Raw genomic sequence first — 24,837 nt, 5'->3', positions numbered from 1 at the left:
ATAAATGAAAATGCATTCCCACTGGGTACTATCACACGGTGCAGGATGACTTCATGGGGATGGAAGGGAACAGTCTATTGCCATTTGATAGCATGATTTCAGAATGAAAATAAAACCATTGGATACATCAGGGTAAGCAGTGTGCAACACTTCTCTCCTGTCCATCAGTTTTCCACAGGTTGATTTGTATTGCCTGAGAGAAAGAAGGCAAGATACCTATCCCTTCAGATACACTCAGGAAACGTTGCTACCATCTAAAATTGTCATTTCAAAAGTTAACACACTAGCCCTCCAGTTTCGTACCCTGAATATGGTAAATAAGACTAGGGATGGAGTAGTTCAGTCTAAAAGAGATCACAGGTAACAGAATGCTTATATAAACTAGACTGCTTTGACATCTGTAAGAAAATTGTATAGATGGCAATTGGAAAAAAAAAAAAGATTGTTCCCATCTGTGAGCAAAACTGTTTGTTGAGCTATACTCAGCTGAAGTCCTCATCGGGATTCTGTTGATCCAGCAGACGGACATGTGTGAATGGGAAGTGACCTCGTTTGCCATTACACTCCCCTTCCCACTGACCACTCACATTAATCTTCGTAACCTTTACCAGCTCACCGACCTGCAGGAGGAGAATAAGGACAACACTTTATTTCCAGTTATGAATGCAAGCTGAAAAACTCCATTCCTGGTTAGCCATACCCTGCCCACGTGATTGCTCTAGGGCTGATATCACAGAAATGGCTATTCACTGCCTCCCAAGCCCCAGCCACCAGACCGATTACTTGTGGTTAATGCAGGCAGGAGGAAGAAGTGATTTTAGCAGTGCAGAAAAACACAGAGTACAGAAGATAGAAGGGATCTTAAAACATGATTAGAAATCTCAAGTGTCTCTGGAGGAGCAACCCTACCTAGAATGATCTAGTATTCCTTATCTTTGTACCCACTACTCTTAGCTTCCTGCCTGACCCACACTGGCGCTCCCATCCCTGGCATATAGCAGCACAAACCCCCAGCCCACTCTCGTACACATATCCTGGCCTGCTGCTGCTTGTAGAGCAGAAGGCAATCATGGGAAGCATACTTCATTTGGTCCCAGAAAATGAAGTTCTCATCACCTTCCTACCAAGGCAAGGCTTTTCCCACTTGAGCAAGTACAGGCCAAAACTCCAAATTCCATCAGCTCCCTGAAAGACCCCACCTTCTTCAGCAAGTTTTACTTGGCAGAGGCCACTGCCGGCCAGTCCCCCCACTCCCACCCCACCATGTACTGACAGACCTTGTTGCTCCCTCAATGCCACTTGGTACTTGTTCATTAACAATAAGGGGACATCACGTTTTTGCTGTTACAAAAAGCTTCCTGTTGCAACATCAGATATTTTTGACAATCTAGGATATACCTCTATCTTATTATGAATCTTAAGACAAGGTCAGTCTGATGAATGGATTCATCCTGTAGCAAAGTATTTAACAATGGTGAGGTAAGTCCCCAAATGTCACTGGACTAAAGAACTTTATGACTATCCTTTAATTATGAACATCTGAGTTTTGAGCAGGCAAGTTGTTTCTAAACATTACTGTACATTTGGTTTTATTAAATTAATAACTACTACATATTTAACTTTCATATAGTACTATAGAGAGCATTTTATGTAAGTTATTTTCTAATAATCATTATACCCCTATAAGACAGGAATTGTTTTCATTTTACATACGAGAAACTGAGGTTCAGAGCAATTACATATTATACCTGAGGTCACAAAGCCAATGACAGGGCTGAGATTTGAGGCCAGAAATACCTGGCTCCCAAGCCCATTTATGTTTTTTCTGCTATACCAAGAACGTTCAAATTATGCTCCCACAGCCCCGGGGGTTCCTTCCCTAAGAATGCAGGCCAACTACTGGCCAAAGCCAACCCAAGTCTAGGCTGGGGCCTTCTCTAAAACCAGCTTGATCTCACTCACAGAGGAAACACGTTGCCTACTGGCCAGTCTACAATTTCCTAAAGAATTATCTGAAAACCGTAGAGGCCTAAAGTGGTTGTGGGGGTCATAAGATGCTGAGAAAAGGAAGACGGAAACCATCGGATATTAGAGAGACAAGGGATAAGACACAAGTGTGAGAAAAAGCAGCAGCTTGATTTGTTGATAGTGAAGGCCAATGGCATAAGGGGAGGAGAGGGGAAAATGATATTGCATGTACATCTTTCCAAACAGATCCAGTTCCTATAGGCTGCTAGCACCAGGTTCTGTTTATTCCCAGCAATCTTCCAATTCAGTTCCTGACATCTGAGCAGGCCAACTATGACAAGCAAAAATTTTCAAACAGTCTTTGAAGAGAGGAAGCCCGGAGCATCAAGTGAAAATTTCCTTGGTAGTAAAAACAATCTAAAAGATTTCTTCCTATATCCCCAATTCTAGTTCTCAGACTATCTCACTTGTTCTCTTCTTTTTAAAATCCTTGGGACTTCCCTGGTGGTCCAGTGGTTAAGAATCCGCCTTCCAGTGCAAGGGATGCGGGTTCGATCGCTGACTGGGGAACTAAGATCCCATATGCCGCAGGGCAACTAAGCCCGCGCGCCACAAATACTGAGCCCACAGGCCACAACTAGAGAGAAGCCTCCACGCTGCAATTAAGACACCGCGTGCCGCAATGAAAGAGCCCGAGTGCTGCAACTGAGACCCAATGCAGCCAAATAAATTTTTTTTTAAAAAAGTGCGAGGGAAAGAATATGAAAAAAAATAATAATAAAGTAAAATTCTTGCAGTGTTGCAAGAAGTTAGCCTCTACATAAACTCCATAATGTGACTATTCCTTAGTGAATTTTCCTTGTTTCTGAACTGTCAACTACCTTTGACTCCCCACTCTTCACACATCCACACACACAACACGTTACTGGAATAATTGCCCGTGTGCTGCTAGCCCCTTGCTATGATACAGTAAATTATATCAAGTGCAGCACTCCCACCGCTGTTTTTGTTATTTATTTGTACTATGCGTTAAAACACTCACGTCATACTAAAGTGCTATTCAGGTAGCTGGACCCAGAATAATACAAGTCCCTGACCTTAAGAAAGAAAAAAAACATTTGAGGGGATGTGTTTGCTCATGTCAAAAATCTAAATTGCCACTCATGTTAGATTCCCCTCCAGATGGGGATGGATGAAAGGGTCAGTTTCTTTCAAGAAGCTGGTTTAATGACATCCCAGCTGTCATATGTGAATCCATCATTTTACTGATATTAAAAACACACCCAAGGGACATGAGGGAACATTCTGGAGTGCTGAAAATGTTCTATACTTTCATCTGGGTGGTTGTCACATAGGTATATATACATGTAAACTCACTGAGCTATATACTTATATACTTAGGATTGGTACGTTCTACCAAATGATTTCATATCTAAATAAAAAAGTGAAAAGAAAAGAATGTTTGTTATGTTTTATCCAGCTTTTCTAGGTATTTTGTAAAAGATGGTTCTTCAGGATACATCCTTAAGCCCACCATTATACTTGATACCAAAATCTAGGTTTAAACACCTCTCTTTTACTGTAAGATTGCCGTTATTCTTAAGCATTCAAAGTGTTGTCTCAAATCACATCCCAAAGAGCTCTAAGTGACGGGTAGGTAGAAATGTGGACCACCTTGCTGTTAATCAGTACCACAAAACCACACCAGCTTCTCCACAAACAGGGCAAAACCTGCTGATCTGCCCTCTGGCCTTTCTTCCTTCAGAGTTCGAAGGGAGAAACGAGTCGGGGTTCCCATACGGCAAGATGTTACTGGGGGGATGAATGAAGTGCAAATTAGTCCTTTGGACAACATCAGAGTCTGACATCATACAACATCTCTGATGTATACACTCTCTTGGTTCTACCCTACAGAGAAGGGCTCAGGAAAAGCACACCATCTTCTAGAATCCAAAATCTTTTTTTACAGTTGCTTAGGTTCTTGGCAGAGAAGTCCAACCACCACAGGGTGGGAAAAAAAAGCTGTGTCATGACTCTGAAACGATTCTGATTTTTAAATGGATAAAAGAAGAAAGCTGTAAGTGGTTAAGAGGCTAACTAACCTGCCCAAAGCGGCCCTGAAGTACAAGTACTTTGAGGAAGACCTGATTAAAATTAAATACCCTATGTATAATACCCTATGCGTTCTTTCTTCCAAAATACTCAAAGCACATGGGGACTCTTGGGGTCAAGAACAGACAAGTCCCAAAGGCAACATGACTCTCCTTTAGAACACATGAGGCCCTCGAGCTCCAACAGGGTGGAAGAAAGGGTAGCTGTCGAGCCTGGGGCTGAGTGCAGGAGGCGATGGGGCAGTCTAGGCACATGGTGCTCCACTAAGTCCAGGTCTTTCTCCAAGTCAGACGTGACACCATAATTTGTGCTCCTCTTCCCGTTAAGCAACAACACTCTGAAGCAGAATTCCCCAATGCCAGACCAGGGGATGCATATAGGTTTGAAGCTTGGTGTACTACTTCAAGGACAAAGAAAGCAAAACTGAATACTTGCCCCAGAAATGTTACAATTTTAAGACACAAAGGAATGTACTAATCAGTGAGCGCAGTAATAACTTAGTTCTAACACTACTGATTTCAAAATTCAAGTTATAGATGGAAAAAAAAATCCTCATCTGCATGCTAATGAAAAAGAAAGAACTTATAAAGGACCTAAAGCACTATGAAGCAGTTAACCTTTCCTTTCATGAGGCAGACCTCACTAACACCTTGTAAAGGAGAGACAGTGATGATTCTTTCGCCACCAAGGTACTATTTTAGTGTCCAGTCAGTTCCTAGCCTCTCAACCATATACCACATCCTCAGGAGCAAGTGCGCAAGTAAATTATGGCACCATCTGTAAAGAGGACTGAATGTGGTTACTTCAGTTTCTTCACTCCCAGGTAACTTGAGGAGCACACTGGTTTCCTTCCCTAGCTCTGTGTAGTTCCCAAGGTCAATCATGATCTTGGTACAGATTAGTCAAACCTAGAATTGATCTACAAGCCAAAAAAAAAAAAAAAAAAAGAATTGATCTAGGAGCAAAAGATTACCCAGTTCACCTTCACCAGTGAGTTCCAGTGATAATGAAAAAGAAACTGGAGCCCAAATGGCATTAAACAGGAGACATCAGGGAGCTGTGTGACCTAGTCAGCTGGTGTAACCCCAGGTGACTGCTTTTCTAGTTTGCCTTCTAACATGAAAGGCATCAACAGTTGCCAACGTTCCTTTGATCCGGATTTGCTGCATGATTCCAGTGAGCTCAGGGCAGGAAACACACATAACTTCATATAAATAAAACCAGGGAAACCAAGTACAGAGATGGAGTACAGGGACCTTGTTTTCAAATATTTTCATACATACCAAGAACACATTTAGTAAATATTTCAAGATTTGACTGAAGGAGGAAAAAAAGGTAAGAAAACTACAGCAATCTAAGACAGGGGTCAGCAAACTATGGTCCATAAGCCACAACCAGCTTGCTGCCCCCTCTGTAAATAGTTTTATTGGAACACAGCAAGCTCATTTGTTGTTTTTCTACGACTGCTTTCTAGCTGCAATGGCAAAATGACAGAGGCCAGATGGCCCATAAAGTCCTTTACAGAAAGAAAAAGTCTGCAGACCCCTGATCTAAGGAATAGGTGATATTTAGGGTCCATCTAAAATCTTTCAAATCAGTGAAGACAAAATGACAACAATTCAGTCTTAATGATTCACTTGCCTCAGAGATGGACTGAAATGGGCATGGCTCATATTGGTGGAAAGTTGCAGGTCTTTGAGATTTAACTGGTAGGTAGGCTTCCTGGTGTAGAGCAAAAGCACCACACTGAAGACAGGTCTTACCCTGATTCTAGTCCAAGTCAGAAAAGATTTTCTATAGTTCAACAACTGATAATGACTGCAACTAAGTTCCCCATCCCCTTGGTGAGAGGTGGGGAGATGACCACATACAGCAGGTACATTTTAGCTCAACATAAAGAATTTTCTAAGAACTAGTCCAGTGAACTAGACCTGAGGTTCCCAAACTGTACAGTGTCAGAGTCACTGCAGCAAATTCAGAGGGGTGCCACCAAGTATTTTAAATTTTTGAGGGAAACACAGCAACATTTCTTATGCCATGTGAACTACCAGCTCGAGGCAGTTAAAAATTTTGACATCAGATTATACTACATCCCTTTCAAAGATGTCATATCTTTGTAGAGCTGGGTTTTGGCAGTTGCTATGATAAAAATCAAGTACCTCATGAAAATAAGTGTAGAACAGGAAATGAAGGTGGCAATGTTCCATATGGTCCCAAGGCTTGAGAAACTAAGGTGTACACATCTCATTAGTTAAATAACTGAAGTTATTTTATTAAAACAAAAATATTATTTTCTTCCAATTATTTTTATTATTTTTTCAAGTGGGTACTACGTTATTAAGATATAAATATTTAAGCTGTTTGAACCTACTGACTTAATAAATGGAACTGTTAAGTATTTCATTTGGCCTGGAACATTGTAAAATATTACTGAAACACTATGGGTTCTATGATCCAAGAAAGTTTGGAACCTCTAGACTACACTGTTGTGGATGATACAGAGCTCCCCAAAAGTAGAGATAATTCAAATACATGTTTAAAATCATCTGGGGGCGGAGGGGCAGAGAGATAGGGATACGGGATTAAGAAGGTACAAACTATTATGTACAAAACAAGCTACAAGGGGGACTTCCCTGGCAGTCCAGTGGTTGGTACTCTGCGTTTCCACGGCAGTGGGTGTGGGTTCAATCCCTGGTCGGGGAGCTAAGATCTCACATGCCATGCGGCGTGGCCAAAAAACCCAAAAAAACAACAAACAAAAAACAAAAATAAACTATCAAAAAATAAAAAATAAAATAAAATAAGCTACAAGGATATATTTACAACACAGGTAACATAGCCAATATTTTCTAATAACTATAAATGGAGTATAACCTTTAAAAATTGTGAATCACTATGTTATACACCTGTAACTTACATGATATGGTACATCAACTATACTTTAATTTAAAAAATTATTTTAATTTATCTCTAAGGATACCAGAGGGCCTGCCTTCAATGTCCAAGAAGCTGGATTAGTTACTTCCAAACTCTGTTCCCATTGAGATACTGTAATCTGAAATGAAGAAGTCCAAAAAGGATAGAAGGAGAGGGAAAGCAGACAACTGTCTCAATGAACAATACAGAAATCTACAGCTACAATTCCAGAAAAAGACAAACTGAACACAGCCAAGACTTGTCACTCAGGTTCTTATACTTTCTAATCTCATTTTTTCTCTCTGGATCACAGGGAATATTAAGGTCTTCACTCTGCTTTTCCATACATAGGTCAAAAGGCCTAAATAACTTAGGTTTCACAGAGTTCCACATGGGGAGATGTAGAGTTGATGTAGTCACTGCTGCATATAATCAGGGACCCAAAGCACTTTACACCGTCCCTTATCTGTGCCCTGAAGGACAGGTCCATGCCTAAGTCCACCTGAGAAGCTCCTTGGTTACGCAGAAGTCTTATAATACCAAAGGCAAGATGCCAGAAAATGGAAGTTACATGATTAGTACATTTAAAGATAATGGGGGGGCTTCCCTGGAGGCACAGTGGTTAAGAATCCACCTGCCAATGCAGGGGACACGGGTTCGAGCCCTGGTCTGGGAAGATCCCACATGCCGTGGAGCAACTAAGCCTGTGAGCCACAACTACTGAGCCTGCGCTCTAGAGCCCATGAGCCACAACTACTGAGCCCATGTGCCACAACTACCAAAGCCTCCGTGCCTAGAGCCCATGCTCCGCAACAAGAGAAGCCACCACAATGAGAAGCCTGTGCACCACAACGAGGACCCAATGCAGCCATAAATAAATAAACAAACAAATAAATATTTAAAATAAATAAATAAATAAATAAATAAATAAATAAAGATAATGTCAGGGGGGCTTCCCTAGTGGAGCAGTGGTTAAGAATCCGCCTGCCAATGCAAGGGACAGGGTTCGATCCCTGGTCCAGGAAGATCCCACATGCCGCGGAGCAACTAAGCCCATGTGCCACAACTACTGAGCCTGCGCTCTAGAGCCCGTGAGCCACAACTACTGAGCCCACATGCCAGAAGCCACCGCAAGAAGCCTGCACACCACAATGAAGAGTAGCCCCCGCTCACTGCAACCAGAGAAAGCCCACGTGCAGCAAGGAAGACCCAATGCAGCCCAAAATAAATAAATAAATAAATTTATTAAAAAAGACAATGTGAGGGACTTCCTTGTTGGTCCAGTGGTTAAGAATCCGCCTTGCAATGCAGGAGACGCCAGTTAGATCCCTGGTCAGGGAACTAAGATCCCACATGCCACAGGGCAATTAAGCCCGAGCGCCACAACTAGAGAGCCTGAGTGCCGCAACTACAGAGCCCACGTGCTCTGGAGCCCACACGCCACAACTAGAGAAAAGCCCGCACGCCTCAACGAAGATCTCGTGTGCCACAACTAAGACCCAATGCAGCCAAAAAATAAATAAATATTAAAAAAAAGAAAAAAAGATAATGTGATTATTCTGGACAGTCTACAGAGGCATAAAATAAACTTTAACACCTGCAATTTACAAGATAAATTCACTATTCAAGCTCCCATGGAGCCAGAAGCATGAAACAAAAACCGATCAAATCAAAATCTTAGATCAGCAGCAGAGCAACTAAGCCCGTGCGCCACAACTACTGAGCCTGTGCTCTAGAGCCCACGTGCTGCAACTACTGAAGCCCATGCACCTAGAGCCCCGGCTCTGCAACAAGAGAAGCCACCACAATGAGAAGCCCGTGCACCATAATGAAGAGTAGCCCCTGCTCGCCACAACTAGAGAAAGCCTGTAAGCAGCAACGAAGACCCAACGTAGCCAGAAAAAATTAAAAATAAAAAATAAACTTCCATTTCTTAAAAAAAAAAACAAACAAACTTAGATCAAATCTAAGATCAAAAAGATAAAAGGTGCCTCTGCACTGTTCTAGTGTTACTTCCAGTGTTTCTCCTTCAAAACACTCAGCATATCTACATTTGTTTAAAATCCGTCTTCATTAGAAGCTCCGGATGGAACAGATGGTGTCTTCCTGGTTCAGTTACATTCCCCCAGAATTACAGTGGGCAGAGGAATACCCCTACTTTGGTTGTTAGCTAGAATTAATCCCTTCTTTCCAACAGGCTTCATTCCTACTAGAGAAATCTGATGGGTAGGAAAAGAGGAAATAGGCATTAACTTATATTCTACTGGAGGACTCTGTTCCAGCAAATATACCATGCAGGAAACATCCATCTGTAAGATGAGGACAGGTAGATCTTGAACAATTTTTTATTTTTTTAAGTACAGAAACCCTCTGTACTTAAAAAATCTTAGAGAGGCCCTGATATATAACACAGTAAAAAACAGAGTTGCTTTGACTAAAAGCAAGAGAGGGAACCCAGAACCTTGCATCCTCAGCTACCTCCTGCGAAATGTTAGGGCACTGTGGAGCAGTCTGAACCCTATTATGTCTAGGGTTCTGCCCAATTCTAAAATGCAATGATTCTAATTTATCATGTTCAAGTTAACTGTAAGACTCCACTAAAACGTGCCTAGCTCATCTACAGATCTAAATTTATAGTGGGTCAAATATAGCAATGAATGTTTTTCTTATCAGAATGCTACAGTCAGAAAGCCAGAGTCTCCTAATCTTACCTCCTAGCCTCATCTCAATAGGGATGAGGCATCAGCTCCTATGAAAAACCAGAGATGGGAAAGGAAAACTGCCTCCCTGCATAGAGAATACAACTTAAGATATGCTGTCAGTGAAACCATACAAAACTTACACTGAGGAGGGCAGCATCACTGTTCTAAAACAAAAAGAATCACAGATTGAATCTGGGTATGGTTGAAAAGGCACCAAGGTAGATCTGGGTTCCTCATATCTCTACCTCGAACTAGTTTAAACAACCCATTCGATTTGTCTCAACATAAGTTTTTTCATACAACGAATAAGGATATCTAAGGTCTTTTCCAGCTCTAGATTTCTATGATGCTAAACTAACATCATGTTTTTTTAAGTACATACAGTGTTTTAAAGCTATTATTTGGGGTATTTGTTCTAACTTGAAAGAAGCTATCTTCATCAATCAACATATATGGCTCAAAACTAATGTCCAAAAAAAAGAAAACTTACTGAAATCATAAACTAGTCTTCCACTTTAGTTTTTATTTCGTAAGATTTAGGTTTCACAGTAGCAGAACAGCTCAACCATCTTTGAGCACTAAAGCCTCTAATCAAGGCAGGTATCATTCAAAACAATTCTGGTGGGACTTCTCTGGTGGTGCAGTGGTTAAGAATCCACCTGACAATGCAGGGGACACGGGTTCGATCCCTGGTCCGGGAAGATCCCACACGCCGCAGAGTGACTAAGCCTGTGCGCCACAACTACTGAGCCTGAGCTCTACAGCCTGCGTGCCACAACTACTGAAGCCCACGCACCTAGAGCCCATGCTCTGAAACAAGAGAAGCCACCGCAATGAGAAGCCCGCACACCACAACAAAGAGTAGCCCCGCTTGCCGCAACTAGAGAAAGCCTGCGTGCAGCAACAAAGACCCAACGCAGCCAAAAAATAAATTAATTAATTAATTTAAAAAACAAAAAACAATTCTGGTAATTCCCTCGTGGTCCAGTGGTTAGGACTTGGTGCTTTCACTGCAGTGGGCCCGGGTTCAACCCCTGGTCGAGGAACTAAGATCCTGCAAGCCACACAGTGCAGCCAAAAGACAAAACAAAACAAAACAATTCTCTTTGAGAAAGGAATTGCAAATGAAAGCAAAATTAATGTGATAACTATTCTCTACTGGGTGTCAGCTGGCTTGTTCCAAGAATGCTATTTTCACACTCCAGCCCAGTGCTAACAGAGTCTGCAATAAATGTCAAGAGTCACAACTGTCATGTGCACAGCACCGTGTTGGTTGTTGCCATCATCTGAACTTAAATGAAAACATGAGGCTAGAAACTTTTCCTTACCCTCCAAACTCTAAGTGGGAAAAAGTGGTGTGACCTAGACAACATACATTTCATTTCTCATCAAAACCAGGACACAATTCTTTTAAGTCACAACATGATCTCTTAAAAACACACATTTTTCAGTCAAACCTGTAAGACCTAACTAACCCTCCTTTGCATCCATTATTCAGAATGTAAAAGAAAAATTTCAAATCCAGTAACATCAGAGACTACTTCAAATAAATTCCAGCTCACTGTACAGGCTAATACTCCCACTTAAAGGGCAGCTCCCCCGCCTCAGTGTATAAACATGACCCAAAGGAAACAAAATTTAGAGATTTCAGTTTACAAGAATATACTTTTGCACCTTCTCTACTAACTTGTGCTCACAAAACTTCAGCCTGTGCTTATGAAATTTAGCTACTTACGTTCAAGTTACCATATCTGAAAGGCTCTGAAAGATGGGAAAGCATGCTACTTCTACACTAGCTTTTATGCTGAACTAGCTCTGCATAACTCAGAAAGGAAGAAGAAAAGAAGGGAGGGAGGGAAGGAGAAAGAGAGGAGATAAGGGACAAAGCTGTAAGTGCTAAAGACAGGAATAAATACAATGCAATGGTTGGCGAGAGGAGGTGGGCTACCAAGGATAACTATTCACCCGTAAAAGGCAAAACTTTATTCCTCAGGAGGAACTGGCTTCTTGTCTATAAAATGCATTAAACAGAGGGCTTCCCTGGTGGCGCAGTGATTGAGAGTCCGCCTGCCGATGCAGGGGACACGGGTTCGTGCCCCGGTCCAGGAAGATCCCACATGCCGCGGAGCGACTGGGCCCGTGAGCCATGGCCGCTGAGCCTGCACGTCTGGAGGCTGTGCTCCGCAACGGGAGAGGCCACAACAGTGAGAGGCCCGCGTACCACCAAAAAAAAAAAAAGCATTAAATAACAAAGACCAAGTAAACCTGCTGCTCCTGGGAATTAATACTTTTGGGTATGTATCTCTTCATACCTATACACTTTACTGTTCCTCCTGAATTACTTGATGAATACAATCAATCAATGGTAAGAAACCCCATACCCCCTAAAGTAAAAACATTTTTATAAGAAAATTAGTTTAAGTATTTTGATAGACACCACTTATTGTACTCAAATCTGTGTGAGTCCATCTTGTTTTAGATAATGATAAACAGAAAGAAAGAAACAGATTAGAACATAGAAGATGAGAAAAAATATTTTAGGTTAATTCCTGTGAATTCAGGTAGTATTATTAAAGTAGTCAAAGTATGGTTTAGTAGATCAATCAGAACATTCAGTTATACAGTTTTAAGCTTACTCATTCCAAAATAGGTTTTCTATAAAAAAGAGAAAACCCAACATTAAATGCCAAAATCAGTACTTAATGGTAAAGTACCATTCGACATCTATAACAACATCACAATGCTGTTGCTTGTATTCAGCATTCCTACAAAGCTCTAAGAGGTCTGAAAGGGAGACCCTGTAGCAGATCTCTTCTTTCTACATTTTGCACATTATGTACCTCCAAAGCCAAGGCTGTCTTGTCGTAGGCATTAGGGACTCGCTTCTGGATTACCCTGGCATAAATGGGCCCATTCTGGAGGTTAGGGAGCGGAGTGTTGACGCTGGGTTGGGCATAGGGCCCAGGCTCCGGCCCACCCAGTGGCTGTGGGTGGGAACCCTCCTGGTTACCTCCAATCAGAGCCGATACTGAGGCGGAGGCAGGTCTATACTTCTCGACGTAAGGGACTGGAATCATCCCCCTCTTGCCTTCGCTGTCCTCCGCATTCCACCACTGCTCTTCAGGCTTATCCCGGATTCTCAGGATGTCTCCTTTCTTAAAGGGAAGATCTTCCTCATCATTCCCATTAAAGTCAAAGAGGGCTCGTACATACTCTGCCTCCTCCTGCCTGAGAATCACTCCACTACCCTGCCTGGATCTGGAAACTGGTTCTATCAATGTTGTAGTGTCCAAATAGTGTATTTTGTAGAATTCCAGTAAAGCAGGCAATGAATCAAATTCTTGATCTCCTATTCGGAGTCTGGAGGGGCTCACCCCTGGAAAAAAACAGAGCAGGGTATTATTTAAAGATATATTATACTGGAGATGCAATGTAGATTTTAAGCATTTCCCAAACACGTTTAGTCAATATTTAATCAGAAAGAAAGAAACAAACAAACAAACAAAAACCTGTCTAGAATAAATAACTGCTTCTCCTAATAGTAAACTAAAATCATACTTTGTAGCTCAAACATTCCCTGGGAAGAAAGATGCCTATCACCATCTGCAGCAGAGTCAGAAGGCTATGATAGACCAACCATGCCAGTCATGACATGCTCTCATACTGGATCAAAGACAGAGCAACATGGAGACTTCCTGTTCATTCTTCCCAAGTGTTCTGGTGCTATTCCATTTACAGGGTACAAACGGTTCAAGGCTGTGTCACAATCTTCTTTTCAACCTCAGGAAATGTAGCAAGCTCTCCTTTTTCATAAAAGTCACAGCAGCTATCCCAGGAAGAGGTGGGGAGAGCTTGGTATCTACCCCAGGATCATACATTCGTATCTTCACATCTAGAATGTATAATTCCTAATAAGATAAAGTTTTAGACTATCTTTTTAATCTACAATTAATGACCTCAATCTCACTTCTGACAACTAAAAACTAAGAAGCTAACTGCTTGAAAATCAACTTATAAGATCTTCACTTAAATAAAACATGGAAACTGGACTGTTCCCTTAGAAACAAACAGGTCTTGAAAAAAGGTAAACAAGGATGCTCAGGAAAATAAAGAAGTGTTAAAATCCTCAAACTGATGACACACTGAGGGTCCAAGAGAAAGGACATATTAGGAATGCTTAAAATTCACATGACACAAAGATGTGTGAGGCCTTTGACACAGGGCATACTTTAAACTGGTTCCCTCCCTATCCTGAGATTCTAGAATTGAAGGATAATAAATGAATGTATTTTGCTTCAAATAAGAAACAAAGTTTCTAATGAGGAATACAAACCTTTAACTTGCACTCTGCTAAGCACCCAAAATATCAATATCTTAATTGGATTCTTTACTATTTGGTTTCCTGATAAAGGAATGCATAGCTCTACAGAACACTGCTTTTCATGGAGTTTATTTTTTTACCTTTTTTTTAATTTTTTTTTTTTTTTGCGGTACACGGGCCTCTCACTGTTGCTGCCTCTCCCGTTGCGGAGCACAGGCTCTGAACGCTTAGGCTCAGCGGCCATGGCTCACGGGCCCAGCCGCTCCGCGGCATGTGGGATCTTCCTGGACCGGGGCACGAACCTGTGTCCCCTGCATCGGCAGGCGGACTCTCAACCACTGCTTCATCAGGAAAGCCCTGGAGTTTATTTTTTAATCAGCCTTAACCCTGCCACAGGATACTCTTATAATTCACTGAGTTACAACCTCCCAGGTTTTTTGTTTGTTTGTTTGTTTTGCGGTACGCGGGCCTCTCACTGTTGTGGCCTCTCCCGCTGTGGAGCACAGGCTCCGGACGCGCAGGCTCAGCGGCCATGGCTCACGGGCCCAGCCGCTCCGCGGCATGTGGGATCTTCCCGGACCGGGGCACGAACCCGTGTCCCCTGCATTGGCAGGCGGACTCTCAACCACTGTGCCACCAGGAAAGCCCCCAGGTTTTTTATATAGGTATATATATACACACGTCATAAATACATTTTTATAACTAGATTACTATAATTTTATACCTTGCCCCTTTTCCTACTATAAAATAAAAATGTTTTACTTTATACCATATTCTATTATATAATATTTATATAATAAAAACTTCCCCATATTCTTCAAGAATATGACTTCTAATGGCTATAAAATAGTCCCAACTTTTCACTATTGCAAACAATGCTGTTATGAGTGTTTTTGTTCTGGTCTACTAATGAACATTTTTATTACTTCCTTATGATAAACTCCTTGAAATGCAATTTTTGGATCAAAGGGTAAGAACATTAAGGTTTAGGGACTTCCCTGGCGATCCAGTGGTTGAGACTTCACCTTCCAATGCAGGGGGTTCGGGTTCGATCGCAGGTTGGGGAGCTAAGATCCCACATGCAGGCCAAAAAACCAAAACATAAAACAGAAGCAATACTGTAACAAATTCAATAAAGACTTTAAAACTGATCCACATCAAAAAGAAAAAAACAAAACAAAACAAAACATTAAGAACATGAAGGTTGGACTTCCCTGGTGGCACAGTGGTTAAGAATCCACCTGCCAACGCAGGGGACATGGGTTTGAGGCCTGGTCCGGGAAGATCCCACATGCCACGGAGCAACTAAGCCAGCACGCCACAACTACTGAGCCTGCGCTCTAGAGCCCACGCGCTGCACCTACTGAGCCCACAGGCCGCACCTACTGAAGCCCGTGCGCCTAGAGCCCATGCTCCTCAATGAGAAGCCACCGCAATGAGAAGCCCACACACCACAACGAAGAGTAGCCCCCGCTCACCGCAATTAGGGAAAGCCTGCCTCACCGCAGCAGCGAAGACCCAACGCAGCCAAAATAAATAAAGTTTAAAAAAATAATAATACTACTACTAAGGTTTACGGTGCCAAACTGTCCTCCAAGAAGTTTGATAGTTTTACACTCCCACCAGTAGTTTATGAGTTCCCATTTTCCCCATATCCTTGCCAAACAGCAGGGATCTCTTCTTAAATATTATCTTTGATTGTTTGATGTTTTTCATGTTTATTGACTATTTGTACTTCTTTTGTGAAAGTTACTTGTTCGATTCCTTTGTTAAGGGAAACAGCCAATCTACCCTCTCCGCTCCTATTAAGACTAGCCCACCCATCTAAAACCCTTTGCTATTAATGCTGTGAAACAGGAACACTGTGGTAGCCCAGCTGTCTAAATCACTTCACCACTCTAAAAAAAATGAGACCAAATTATTTTGTTCAATGTTAGAAGAAAACACTTCTTCCAGAAAGACCAGAAAAAGTACATTTAAAAACTCTGGAAGTTAATCAAAAGTCCTCAATACAGAATGAGTACTGATGAGTGCCTTCTCTTTTCACCCAAATGAAAGAAAGATCAAGACACTGAGAGGACAGATGCACATTTCTTATATTGCAAAAGTCCATCTGTGGAATTCATGGCTGTAAACTAAAACAAGTTAATAGCCCACATTCAATAATGTTGGCTGTCTCTCCAACTCAAGATGTTGAAATACATGCCCAAACCCAGGATTGTCCATCTACAGCAAACACTCATCAGACACCAGCATAATGCAACCCCATAGTTCCAAGTTCAGGACTGGAGAGATGATTTTGGTTATGACCATACCAGAGCATGGTGGTGCTATATTCTGGAGTTTCTCTTCACTAAAGCGGATCACTGATGGGCAATTATTCCTATTCAAGTCTGGTAAACGAGATGCATGGCTATCTCACCTATCACCGCTAGGCTATAGTGAACTTTCAGGTCTGTGGAACTATGTTAAGAACAGGGTCAGTGTGAGCTCCAAGAAGTCCTACTTAGCACTGCCTGGTCAAGAAAGCCTCCAGGGCAAAGTGGTAGGGAGAACCTTCACACCAGCAGAGCACCCCGGCTTAGAAAATGGTCCTGATGACACCTGGGAAGAAAAGCTCCCTTGCTAGAATTTACCCAACTACATTCCAAGGTACAACAGCTAATATGGTTTTCACTAGTCACCTTTTTGGGACAGTGGTTGGCAGACTGTACGTGCTTATTAAGTGTTAGATATTATTCTTTTTTTAAAATATTTTTATTTACTTATTTATTTACTTACTTACTTATTTATTTTGGCTGCACTGAGTCTTAGTTGTGGCACGCGGGATCTTAGTTGCAGCATGTGGGATCTAGTTCCCCAACCGGGGATCAAACCCGGGCCCCCTGCATTGGGGGCATGGAGTCTTACCCACTGGACCACCAGGGAAGTCCCATGTTAGATATTATTCTTAATGAACATAACTCTGAAGTGAGGAAAAGTTAAATCAAGATCTGTTCCCAGCTTTGAGAAACTCACAGTGTAGTTGGGGATACAAGCATACGCAGTGTGGTTAGTAAGCAAGGAGTGTAGCAGCATGTCTTAGGAAGACATTATTTTTTTCCCCTGGCTTTCACTTCCAACTGGAGACATGCTTACAAAAAATAGTGGCAACAACAAATCATGTTCTAAGATACAACAAAATCACAATAAAAGAGCAGCTCTTTCTGTTCCTGAACAGTTCTTTTCTTTTTTGGCCACACTGTGCGGCTTGGGGGTCTTAGTTCCCCGACCAGGGATCACACCAGGGATCGAACCCAGGCCCCCAGCTGTGAAAGCTCCGAGTCCTAACCACTGGACCGTCAGGGAAGTCCCCGAATGCTTCTAAGGTACTCTTTTCATTCCAAGATGGCAACTACTCCCTTTCATCCACTGTTATGGTTTCTCCGATTACTGTACTATCCCAAGTGAAATGTGTTTTGGGTTTTTTTGGGGGGGTGGGATAGGGTTTAGAAGAACAAATAAGACCACTAAGCCAAGTCCCTTAAAAAGATCAGTATGAGAATTCTGAAAACAAAAACTGTCAGTTCATCTGCCAGAAAGGCAGCAAGTTGGTTCAATTCACTTCTTGCTCAAATGCTTCATGATGTGATCTGGGCCCACTATTTTTTTTTGATTTTTGCTTGGCAATTCCAACACACACAAAAATACAAGGAAAACACCAAGTGAAAATTTACCTATAAATTCTTTACCTTTCCTTTCTTTAAAAAAAGGTATATATATATATATATATATATATATTTTTTTTTTTTTTTTTTTTTTTTTTTTTGGCCACGCCGAGAGGCTTATGGGATCTTGGTTCCCCAACCAGGGATCAAACCCAGGCCCAGGGCAATGAAAGCATGGAGTCCTAACCACTGGACTGCCAAGGAATTCCCTTTTCCTATTCTAACAACACTATAATTATTCCATAGAGGAATACCTGTTTTTGCATACTGCTGCAGCAGTTAGAGTTAGATATATGGGGCGATCAAGCTTCACTAATCCAGAAGAGAAGGAGGAGGAACAGAACATACATAAGCCCCAGATAAGCCCAAACCTCACCACAGCTATGCGTTCTGGTTCCTTTTCCCTAGTTCATCTCCTTCCAACCACAAACAGCCAAAGGCAGGAAATAGAAGGGCGGGAAAGGAAGGAGATACAGTCAGTCAGTCTAGAGAACAGAACAACAGAGTTCTCATAGCTGGGACTTGGAAAACCTCACTGACTTGTTCTACATTAAACCTGTGCTGGATTCTGAATGTGCAGTTATGAACACAATCAGATATCAAAATCAATGCAATCAGAAGTATCTTTTAACCGAAAGAGTTGTACATGCTCAACTCATTACTTCTAAGCATTTCAGCCCTCAAGTTACATCAGTTTTTACAAGACCACTCTCTGGAGGTTTTATGAAGAACACCCAAGAGCTCTGTGGGCTAAACAGGCCAGGTCACTTCTGGCATGGGCACCACCACAGTGGCTCCATCACCAGCCTCTCAGTCTCACAGCACTTCCTCTTCTTTCCTTTCCCCTTTAATTCTCATTCCCTCTTTCTCCTCTGCCTAAGCTATTTACAGAGGCTGCTTAAGCACTCTTACTACCTGTCCAATACAAAGGGCTAATAAGGCCACTGACTTCCATTTGAGAAAGTATACTGAAAAAAAAAAATGTCATGAAGAACCTAGGGGCAAGATGGGAATAAAGACACAGACCTACTAGAGAATGGACTTGAGGATACGGGGACGGGAAAGGGTAAGCTAGGTCAAAGTGAGAGAGTGGCATGGACATATATACACTACCAAACGTAAAATAGATAGCTAGTGGGAAGCAGCCGCATAGCACAGGGAGATCAGCTCGGTGCTTTGTGACCACCTAGAGGGGTGGGATAGGGAGGGTGGGAGGGAGACACAAGAGGGAAGAGATATGGGGATATATGTATACATATAGCTGATTCACTTTGTTATACAGCAGCAACTAACACAACAATGTAAAGCAATTATACGGGATGGGATGGGGAGGGTGGGAGGGAGGGAGATGCATGAGGGAAGGGATGTGGGAACAGATGTATATGTATGACTGATTCACTTTGTTATAAAGCAGAAACTAATAAAAAAAATAAAATTTAGGGCTTCCCTGGTGGCGCAGTGGTTGAGAGTCTGCCTGCCGATGCAGGGGACACGGGTTCATGCCCCAGTCTGGGAAGATCCCACATGCCGCGGAGCGGCTGGGCCCGTGAGCCATGGCCATTGAGCCTGCGCGTCCGGAGCCTGTGCTCCGCAACGGGAGAGGCCACAACAGTGAGAGGCCCGTGTACAGCAAAAAAAAAATAAAATAAAATAAAATAAAATAAAATAAAATTTAAAAAAAAAAGAAGTTAGCTCCAAAAAAATAAATAAATAAATAAATAAAGCAATTATACGCCAATAAAGATGTTTAAAAAAAAAAGAAAGTATACTGAAGACATATCAAGATGTACGGTTTCCTAAGCAAATAGAACTTCCTAAAAATGGTGGATGTCAGCATGGTATACTTTGCAGATTCAGACTGACTAGGTTTGATGAATTCTATCTCTGCTATTTCTTAGCTATATTAGCTGTTATTTAACTTCTCACAGGGCCTAGTTCCTAACTAATAAAGTTCCTGAAAGCAGCTGGTATATTATAGGTGCCCAATAAAAAGCAAATCAGTTTAACACACACCCCCAAACCTCCGAATTCCTTTAGAAATTTTCAATTCGTCCCCAAATCCAGAGTCTGCTGCACTGTTTCCCAGAGAAGCTTCCACAGAATCTCAGGATGCTTCTCAAAAAGTTCCGTGGTCAAATTGGTTTGAAAGACCCAGTATCCAATATCTGCCTCTCTTAGAGTCGTAATTTCACATGAGCATAGTAAAGGCTTGGAGAAGTTCTGCAGTAAATAAACCCACCTCCTTTTACCAAGGATTTTTTTTTTTTTTTTTTTTTTTGGTCTAAAACCTTTAAGTAACTCACTGAAGAACTTCTCCAGAACCAATGAATGGAGGGATACTCTGATATTAAAGAGCAAATTATGAGGACCAGATTTGAGAACTACAAAGATGAGGTAAACAAATGAAACAGATGCTGAAGGTACAAAAAGGCTGCAGTAAATAACGGGCAGTCCCCTAAGATCTCCAGAAGTGGCTTGGCCCAGCACCACCTTGAAGAGGCAGTACAAACAGTTATCACCCTAGCTTCTACCCCCCACCCCCAAAACGAGGCAAGTTTTTATGCTCCACTCACCCACTAGAGCAACAGGTGGGAGGCTCTGGGTCGAGAAGGTGACGGCAGGCGCCATCCTATTTCCATGTACTGGATCCAACGTTCCTTCACGCTTCTTGATGCACCCCACCCCCCTCCACCCAGCACTTACTCCTTCAGACATGCTGTAAGCCTCTCAAAGCTGAGAACAGTTTTCCACCTTGCTTCAACTCTTCCCTCTCAACCACATAGATTAATATACCTAATGCTTACTGAGTACTTACTATATGCCAGTTCCATTCCTAATACACTAAAGCTCACTGAATCCTCGAAACAACCCTATGAGGTCAGTATTCCTATTTCCCCTCTTTCACAGATAAGGAAACTGAGGCAGAGAGAAGTTAAAGAACCTGCCCAAAGTTATATGAGTAGTAAGCAGCAGGTAAGGAAGGTTCAAACCCAGGCTTCAGAGCACAAGCTTATAACTACTTTCCCTACTCATATTTACTCAGTTTTATTGATTGTCTACTGGACAAGGTCTAGTAAAACCTCATGTTCCAAGAGGAAAAAACCAGTGGATCCATCAATGATTGCAAAGTCTTCCCAAGAGGTACAGCTGACAGAGTATGACCAGTAGACATGACCAAGCCCTGTCCTATGGCCCTGGGGCACAGTCAGGTCACTTCCACGCAATGGCAGCACTGGTAGCCTGTGGGAGCTAAACGCTTAAGTTAAAAACAGGTTCACTGGTGGGGACTTCCCTGGTGGTCCAGTGGTTAAGACTCCACGCTCCCAATGCAGGGGGCCCGGGTTCGATCCCTGGTCAGGTTAGATCCCACATGCCACAACTAAAGATCCTGCATGCCGCAAGACCCAGCGCAGCCAAAGAAATAAATAAATTAAATATTTTGAAAAACAAAACAAAAAAACACCAAACAGGTTCACTGGAAAAGGTTGAGAATACCTGGTCTATTTTGTCCCTATGCCTCTAAAATCTATATCTAGGCCATTCCATACAAATTCATCCTCTACATTATCTCTACAAAATACACTATATAATCCTAAACAAAAAGCTCATTTCCCATATTCAATCTGCTAAATAACGTTATTAAAAGCCTCTTTGTCACCAACTTCAGATAGCAGATGTGTATTCTCTGAACACTAAAGCCAGTTTCTTCTTGTCATTCTTTCCTTTTGGTCTTTAAACAGAACCTGGGACCCAGGGCAGAGACAAAAGTGTTGAGTCCTCAAAGTGCACTGTGGGATCTCAGAAGAAAACTGGCTTTGACAGAAAGGAGTACAGTGTAATAGTGTCAGCTTTAGGTCACAATTCCTAGGTTCAAATTCTGGCTCAGTCATTTACTAGCTGTGTGACTTTGGGCAATTTACTTTATCTCTGACTCTCAGTTTCCTCATCTATAAAATGGAAATATTTTAATAAGTGGAGATCATAGTACTTTCCTCACTAGATTGTTATAGACAGTAAATGAGACAAGGCACATAAAGTATTCAGCAAAGTGCCTGGCATAGAATAACCAGTCAATAAATGTTAGCTATTAATATTGTATATGCCTTTCTAAAATTCAAGAAATTCTTCTGTGTGGTTTCAAAAGAATAAGAGCTGGATGCGGAGAGGGAGAACAAAGACTAAGTAGTTTTTATAAAGACAGCAACTGAATCAATTGCCCTATGTGGAAAATAGGGTACACAGCAGAAAGAAAAATGACCACAACGCCCATGAACTTTCCACACCCCATGCACAAACTTTAGCAATCCTCACCTTCTCTCTTGGGCCAAGAATCTGACCTCATATCTGTTATGAAAAGGTGGAGCTCAATATTAAGGTAAGAGCTGAGATTAAAGTTGTAACACCAAGATGTGGGGAAAGCTCAAATAAAACTGCCTGCTGCTATTTCCACATTCTGCAACCAACAAAACACATACACAAACAAAATGTTGAGAATTGAGTTTCAGGGGCCGTTTGCTATCATGTCACTGCACAGTAATGCAAAACCCTTAGACACCATGAAGGTGGTAAAAAGTAGAACATATTTGATTTAGTGTAAATACAAAAATATTCCCGTCTCATGTTATAATGCTATTAAACCAACCAGACTGAGAAAGACCTCAGATAACTGTGGGCTTAAATATCCCCACGCTTGGGACTTCCCTGGTGGCGCAGTGGTTAAGTATCCGCCTGCCAATGCAGGGGACATGGGTTTGAGCCCTGATCTGGGAAGATCTCACATGCTGCAGAGCAGCTAAGTCCGTGCGCCACAACTACTGAGCCTGCGCTCTAGAACCCGTGAGACACAACTACTGAGCCTGCGTGCCACAACTACTGAAGCCCGCACGCCTAGAGCTGGTGCTCCGCAACGAGAAGCCACCGCAATGAGAAGCCCGTGCACCGCAACGAAGAGTAGCCCCTGCTCACCGCAACTAGAGAAAGCCCGCACACAGCAACGAAGAACCAACACACCCAAAAATAAACAAACAAATAAATAAATTTATTAAAAAGAAAAACAAAGTTAAAAAAAAATATCCCCATTCTCTTTTTAAAATTGGTACGTGTTAACAACAAAGAGACTACTCCATCTCCCCATTTCTGGCCAGAGTGTATAAATCTAAATTAGGACTCTCCTAAAAGGGCAAGTCTGCAAAGGCTGGTTCAGGAGCCTCCTAATTCACAGATTGGCCTGGATCTCGTCTCAGCTGGTCAGGACGAAACTGCTTCAACTTGGGAACAGTGAGAAGGTGCTAAGACTCTTGGTGCTGTTACGCAGATAATAGCAACCTCAGAATTACTCTGTACCTCACAAATCTCAAGTACTAAGTGCCCAAATCTCCTTAACACTCCCCAAACAACTCCAATGGCATGGGTAAGAGAGTCACATCTCAATCTTTGGTAAGGAAGATCCGGTACAGATAATTTAAATTCTCAGAGAATCAGCTCAGCAGGGTCTGTTCCCAACATCTAGGAAGACTCAGGCCACAGCCCTCAAAGTTACTGAACAAGGAGAGGCCCTGGAGTACAAGACAGACAATGTTGAGGTCCAAGAAAAAAATGAAGCTCCATTCATTTTCAGGGAAGGGATTGTCTCCACTGTCTTATTTCTGAATTATTTCCTGAAAAAAAATCTTTCCTCCACGAATCGCTTTGAAAACTAGAACCCCCTCATTGTGGAGGGCAGTCTCTGGACGCTAAGATCTCTTGAACACAGTCAGCCGGTCATCAGCTTATTCTGGGCTGGTCACAGAGGCCTTTCTTTTATAACCAAGGCACTTAGCTCACCACCTTCGTCCTCCGCGGGGGAAGAGGACGGTAAAAGTATTTTGGAAAAATGCCCAAGAAAGGAAAAAGCTGACCGGTTTCCTGAGGGTGTCTCCATCCCTCCCGGCCAGTATGCGGTGACTTCCTACCAAAGGCCACCAGGGGAGTATGGCCAAACCCGGCTCTCCAACACTGCAGGAAATGTTTCAAGCCTAAAAAGCCACTTGTAGGATTATCGGATTCATTCCGGGCACCGCTGCCAAGTGATGCCCCCGCAGTGCCAACATCCCCCTCAGCTCTTTTGTCCCCACGTTGCTCGGCCCTGCTCGGGCGCTAGCCCCACCCTGGGGCCGAAGCAGTTCCCCTTCCCCTGGGCTGTCCTCCCAAGTCACACCCAGAGGCCTGGGTCAGCGGCTCCTCCTCCCCCACACACTCCCGCTCGTCCGTGGGAGCGAGCCCCGGCAGCTGGCTGTCCCCCCGGCCACGGTCACTCCGGCCCTCTGCCTACGTCCCTCGTGGGGGTCAGCTCTCGAGGAGCAGCCGGCCAGGCTGGGGAGTTACGCGGCCCTCACCCCCGCCCGGGGCCTCCCGTCCCGTCCGTCCCTCACCGGGCGGAGGCTGGGCGGGCGACGGTGGCACCGGCGGGCGCGGGCCGCTGCTGTTGATGATGTAGTGGGAGACGCGCGAGTTCTCGGAGACGCTGAGCACATAGTCCCCGGGGCTGGTGCTCGAGTCCCGCACCAGGAACACCCCGTGCCGCTGGCCCTGCAACAGCGCCACCGCCTCCTGCCGACTCAGCCGCCCCCAGTACCAGCTACTCCGCTCCTCCGAGTCGAAGTTGCCCGCCATTGCCGCCTCCACGCCTCCACGCTGGGCCGCCGCCGCCGCGCGCGCCCCTCCAGCCCCGGCGCCCGCCGCCCAGCGGACCGGCTCGGGTCTCAGCCTCACAGCAGCGCCCGAAATGGCGGCGGAGGCCGCGGGCCTTCCCCACCGGAAATGACGCGCTCCCTGCCCCTGGGAGGATGCCGGGAAGGGGACCGCGGCCCGCCATTGGGAGAAGGGCAAGGCGCAGCTCTTGCGCGCACTGCGCATGCGGCCTCTTGGGCGTCGTCGCGTGGCGGGGACCGGGACTGCAGAGGGTGGAGAGGCGGAGTCTAGGGCCGAGGGGCGGGACCTCAGCTACCAGTCTACTGTTGGCCGCACGGTTCTTTGCTCCTCCGGGTTTCAAGTTCCTGGAAGGCCCAGGTTTCTAGGCAGTGACTAGGAGACAAAATTAGAGTAAAAAGGTGATGTGGCCCCAGGGCCTGAG

General features: G+C 43.4%; 1 protein-coding gene across 1 annotated transcript; it reads right to left on the bottom strand.

Annotated features, from left to right (window-relative positions):
- Positions 1 to 482: 482 nt before the first annotated feature.
- On the bottom strand, positions 483 to 24,377 carry CRK (CRK proto-oncogene, adaptor protein; the record flags this gene model as incomplete). Its single annotated transcript, XM_079726095.1, has 3 exons — positions 483 to 620; positions 12,539 to 13,074; positions 24,137 to 24,377. The coding sequence occupies 3 exons, from the start codon at positions 24,375 to 24,377 to the stop codon at positions 483 to 485; spliced, it is 915 nt and encodes a 304-aa protein (XP_079582221.1).
- Positions 24,378 to 24,837: the final 460 nt, after the last annotated feature.

This window comes from Hyperoodon ampullatus, assembly GCF_949752795.1.
Source record: "Hyperoodon ampullatus genome assembly, chromosome: 19".
Classification (NCBI taxonomy): Eukaryota; Metazoa; Chordata; class Mammalia; order Artiodactyla; family Ziphiidae; genus Hyperoodon; species Hyperoodon ampullatus.
The sequence above is the reverse complement of the archived record's forward strand: the minus strand, read 5'-3'. Positions and strand labels throughout refer to the sequence as shown.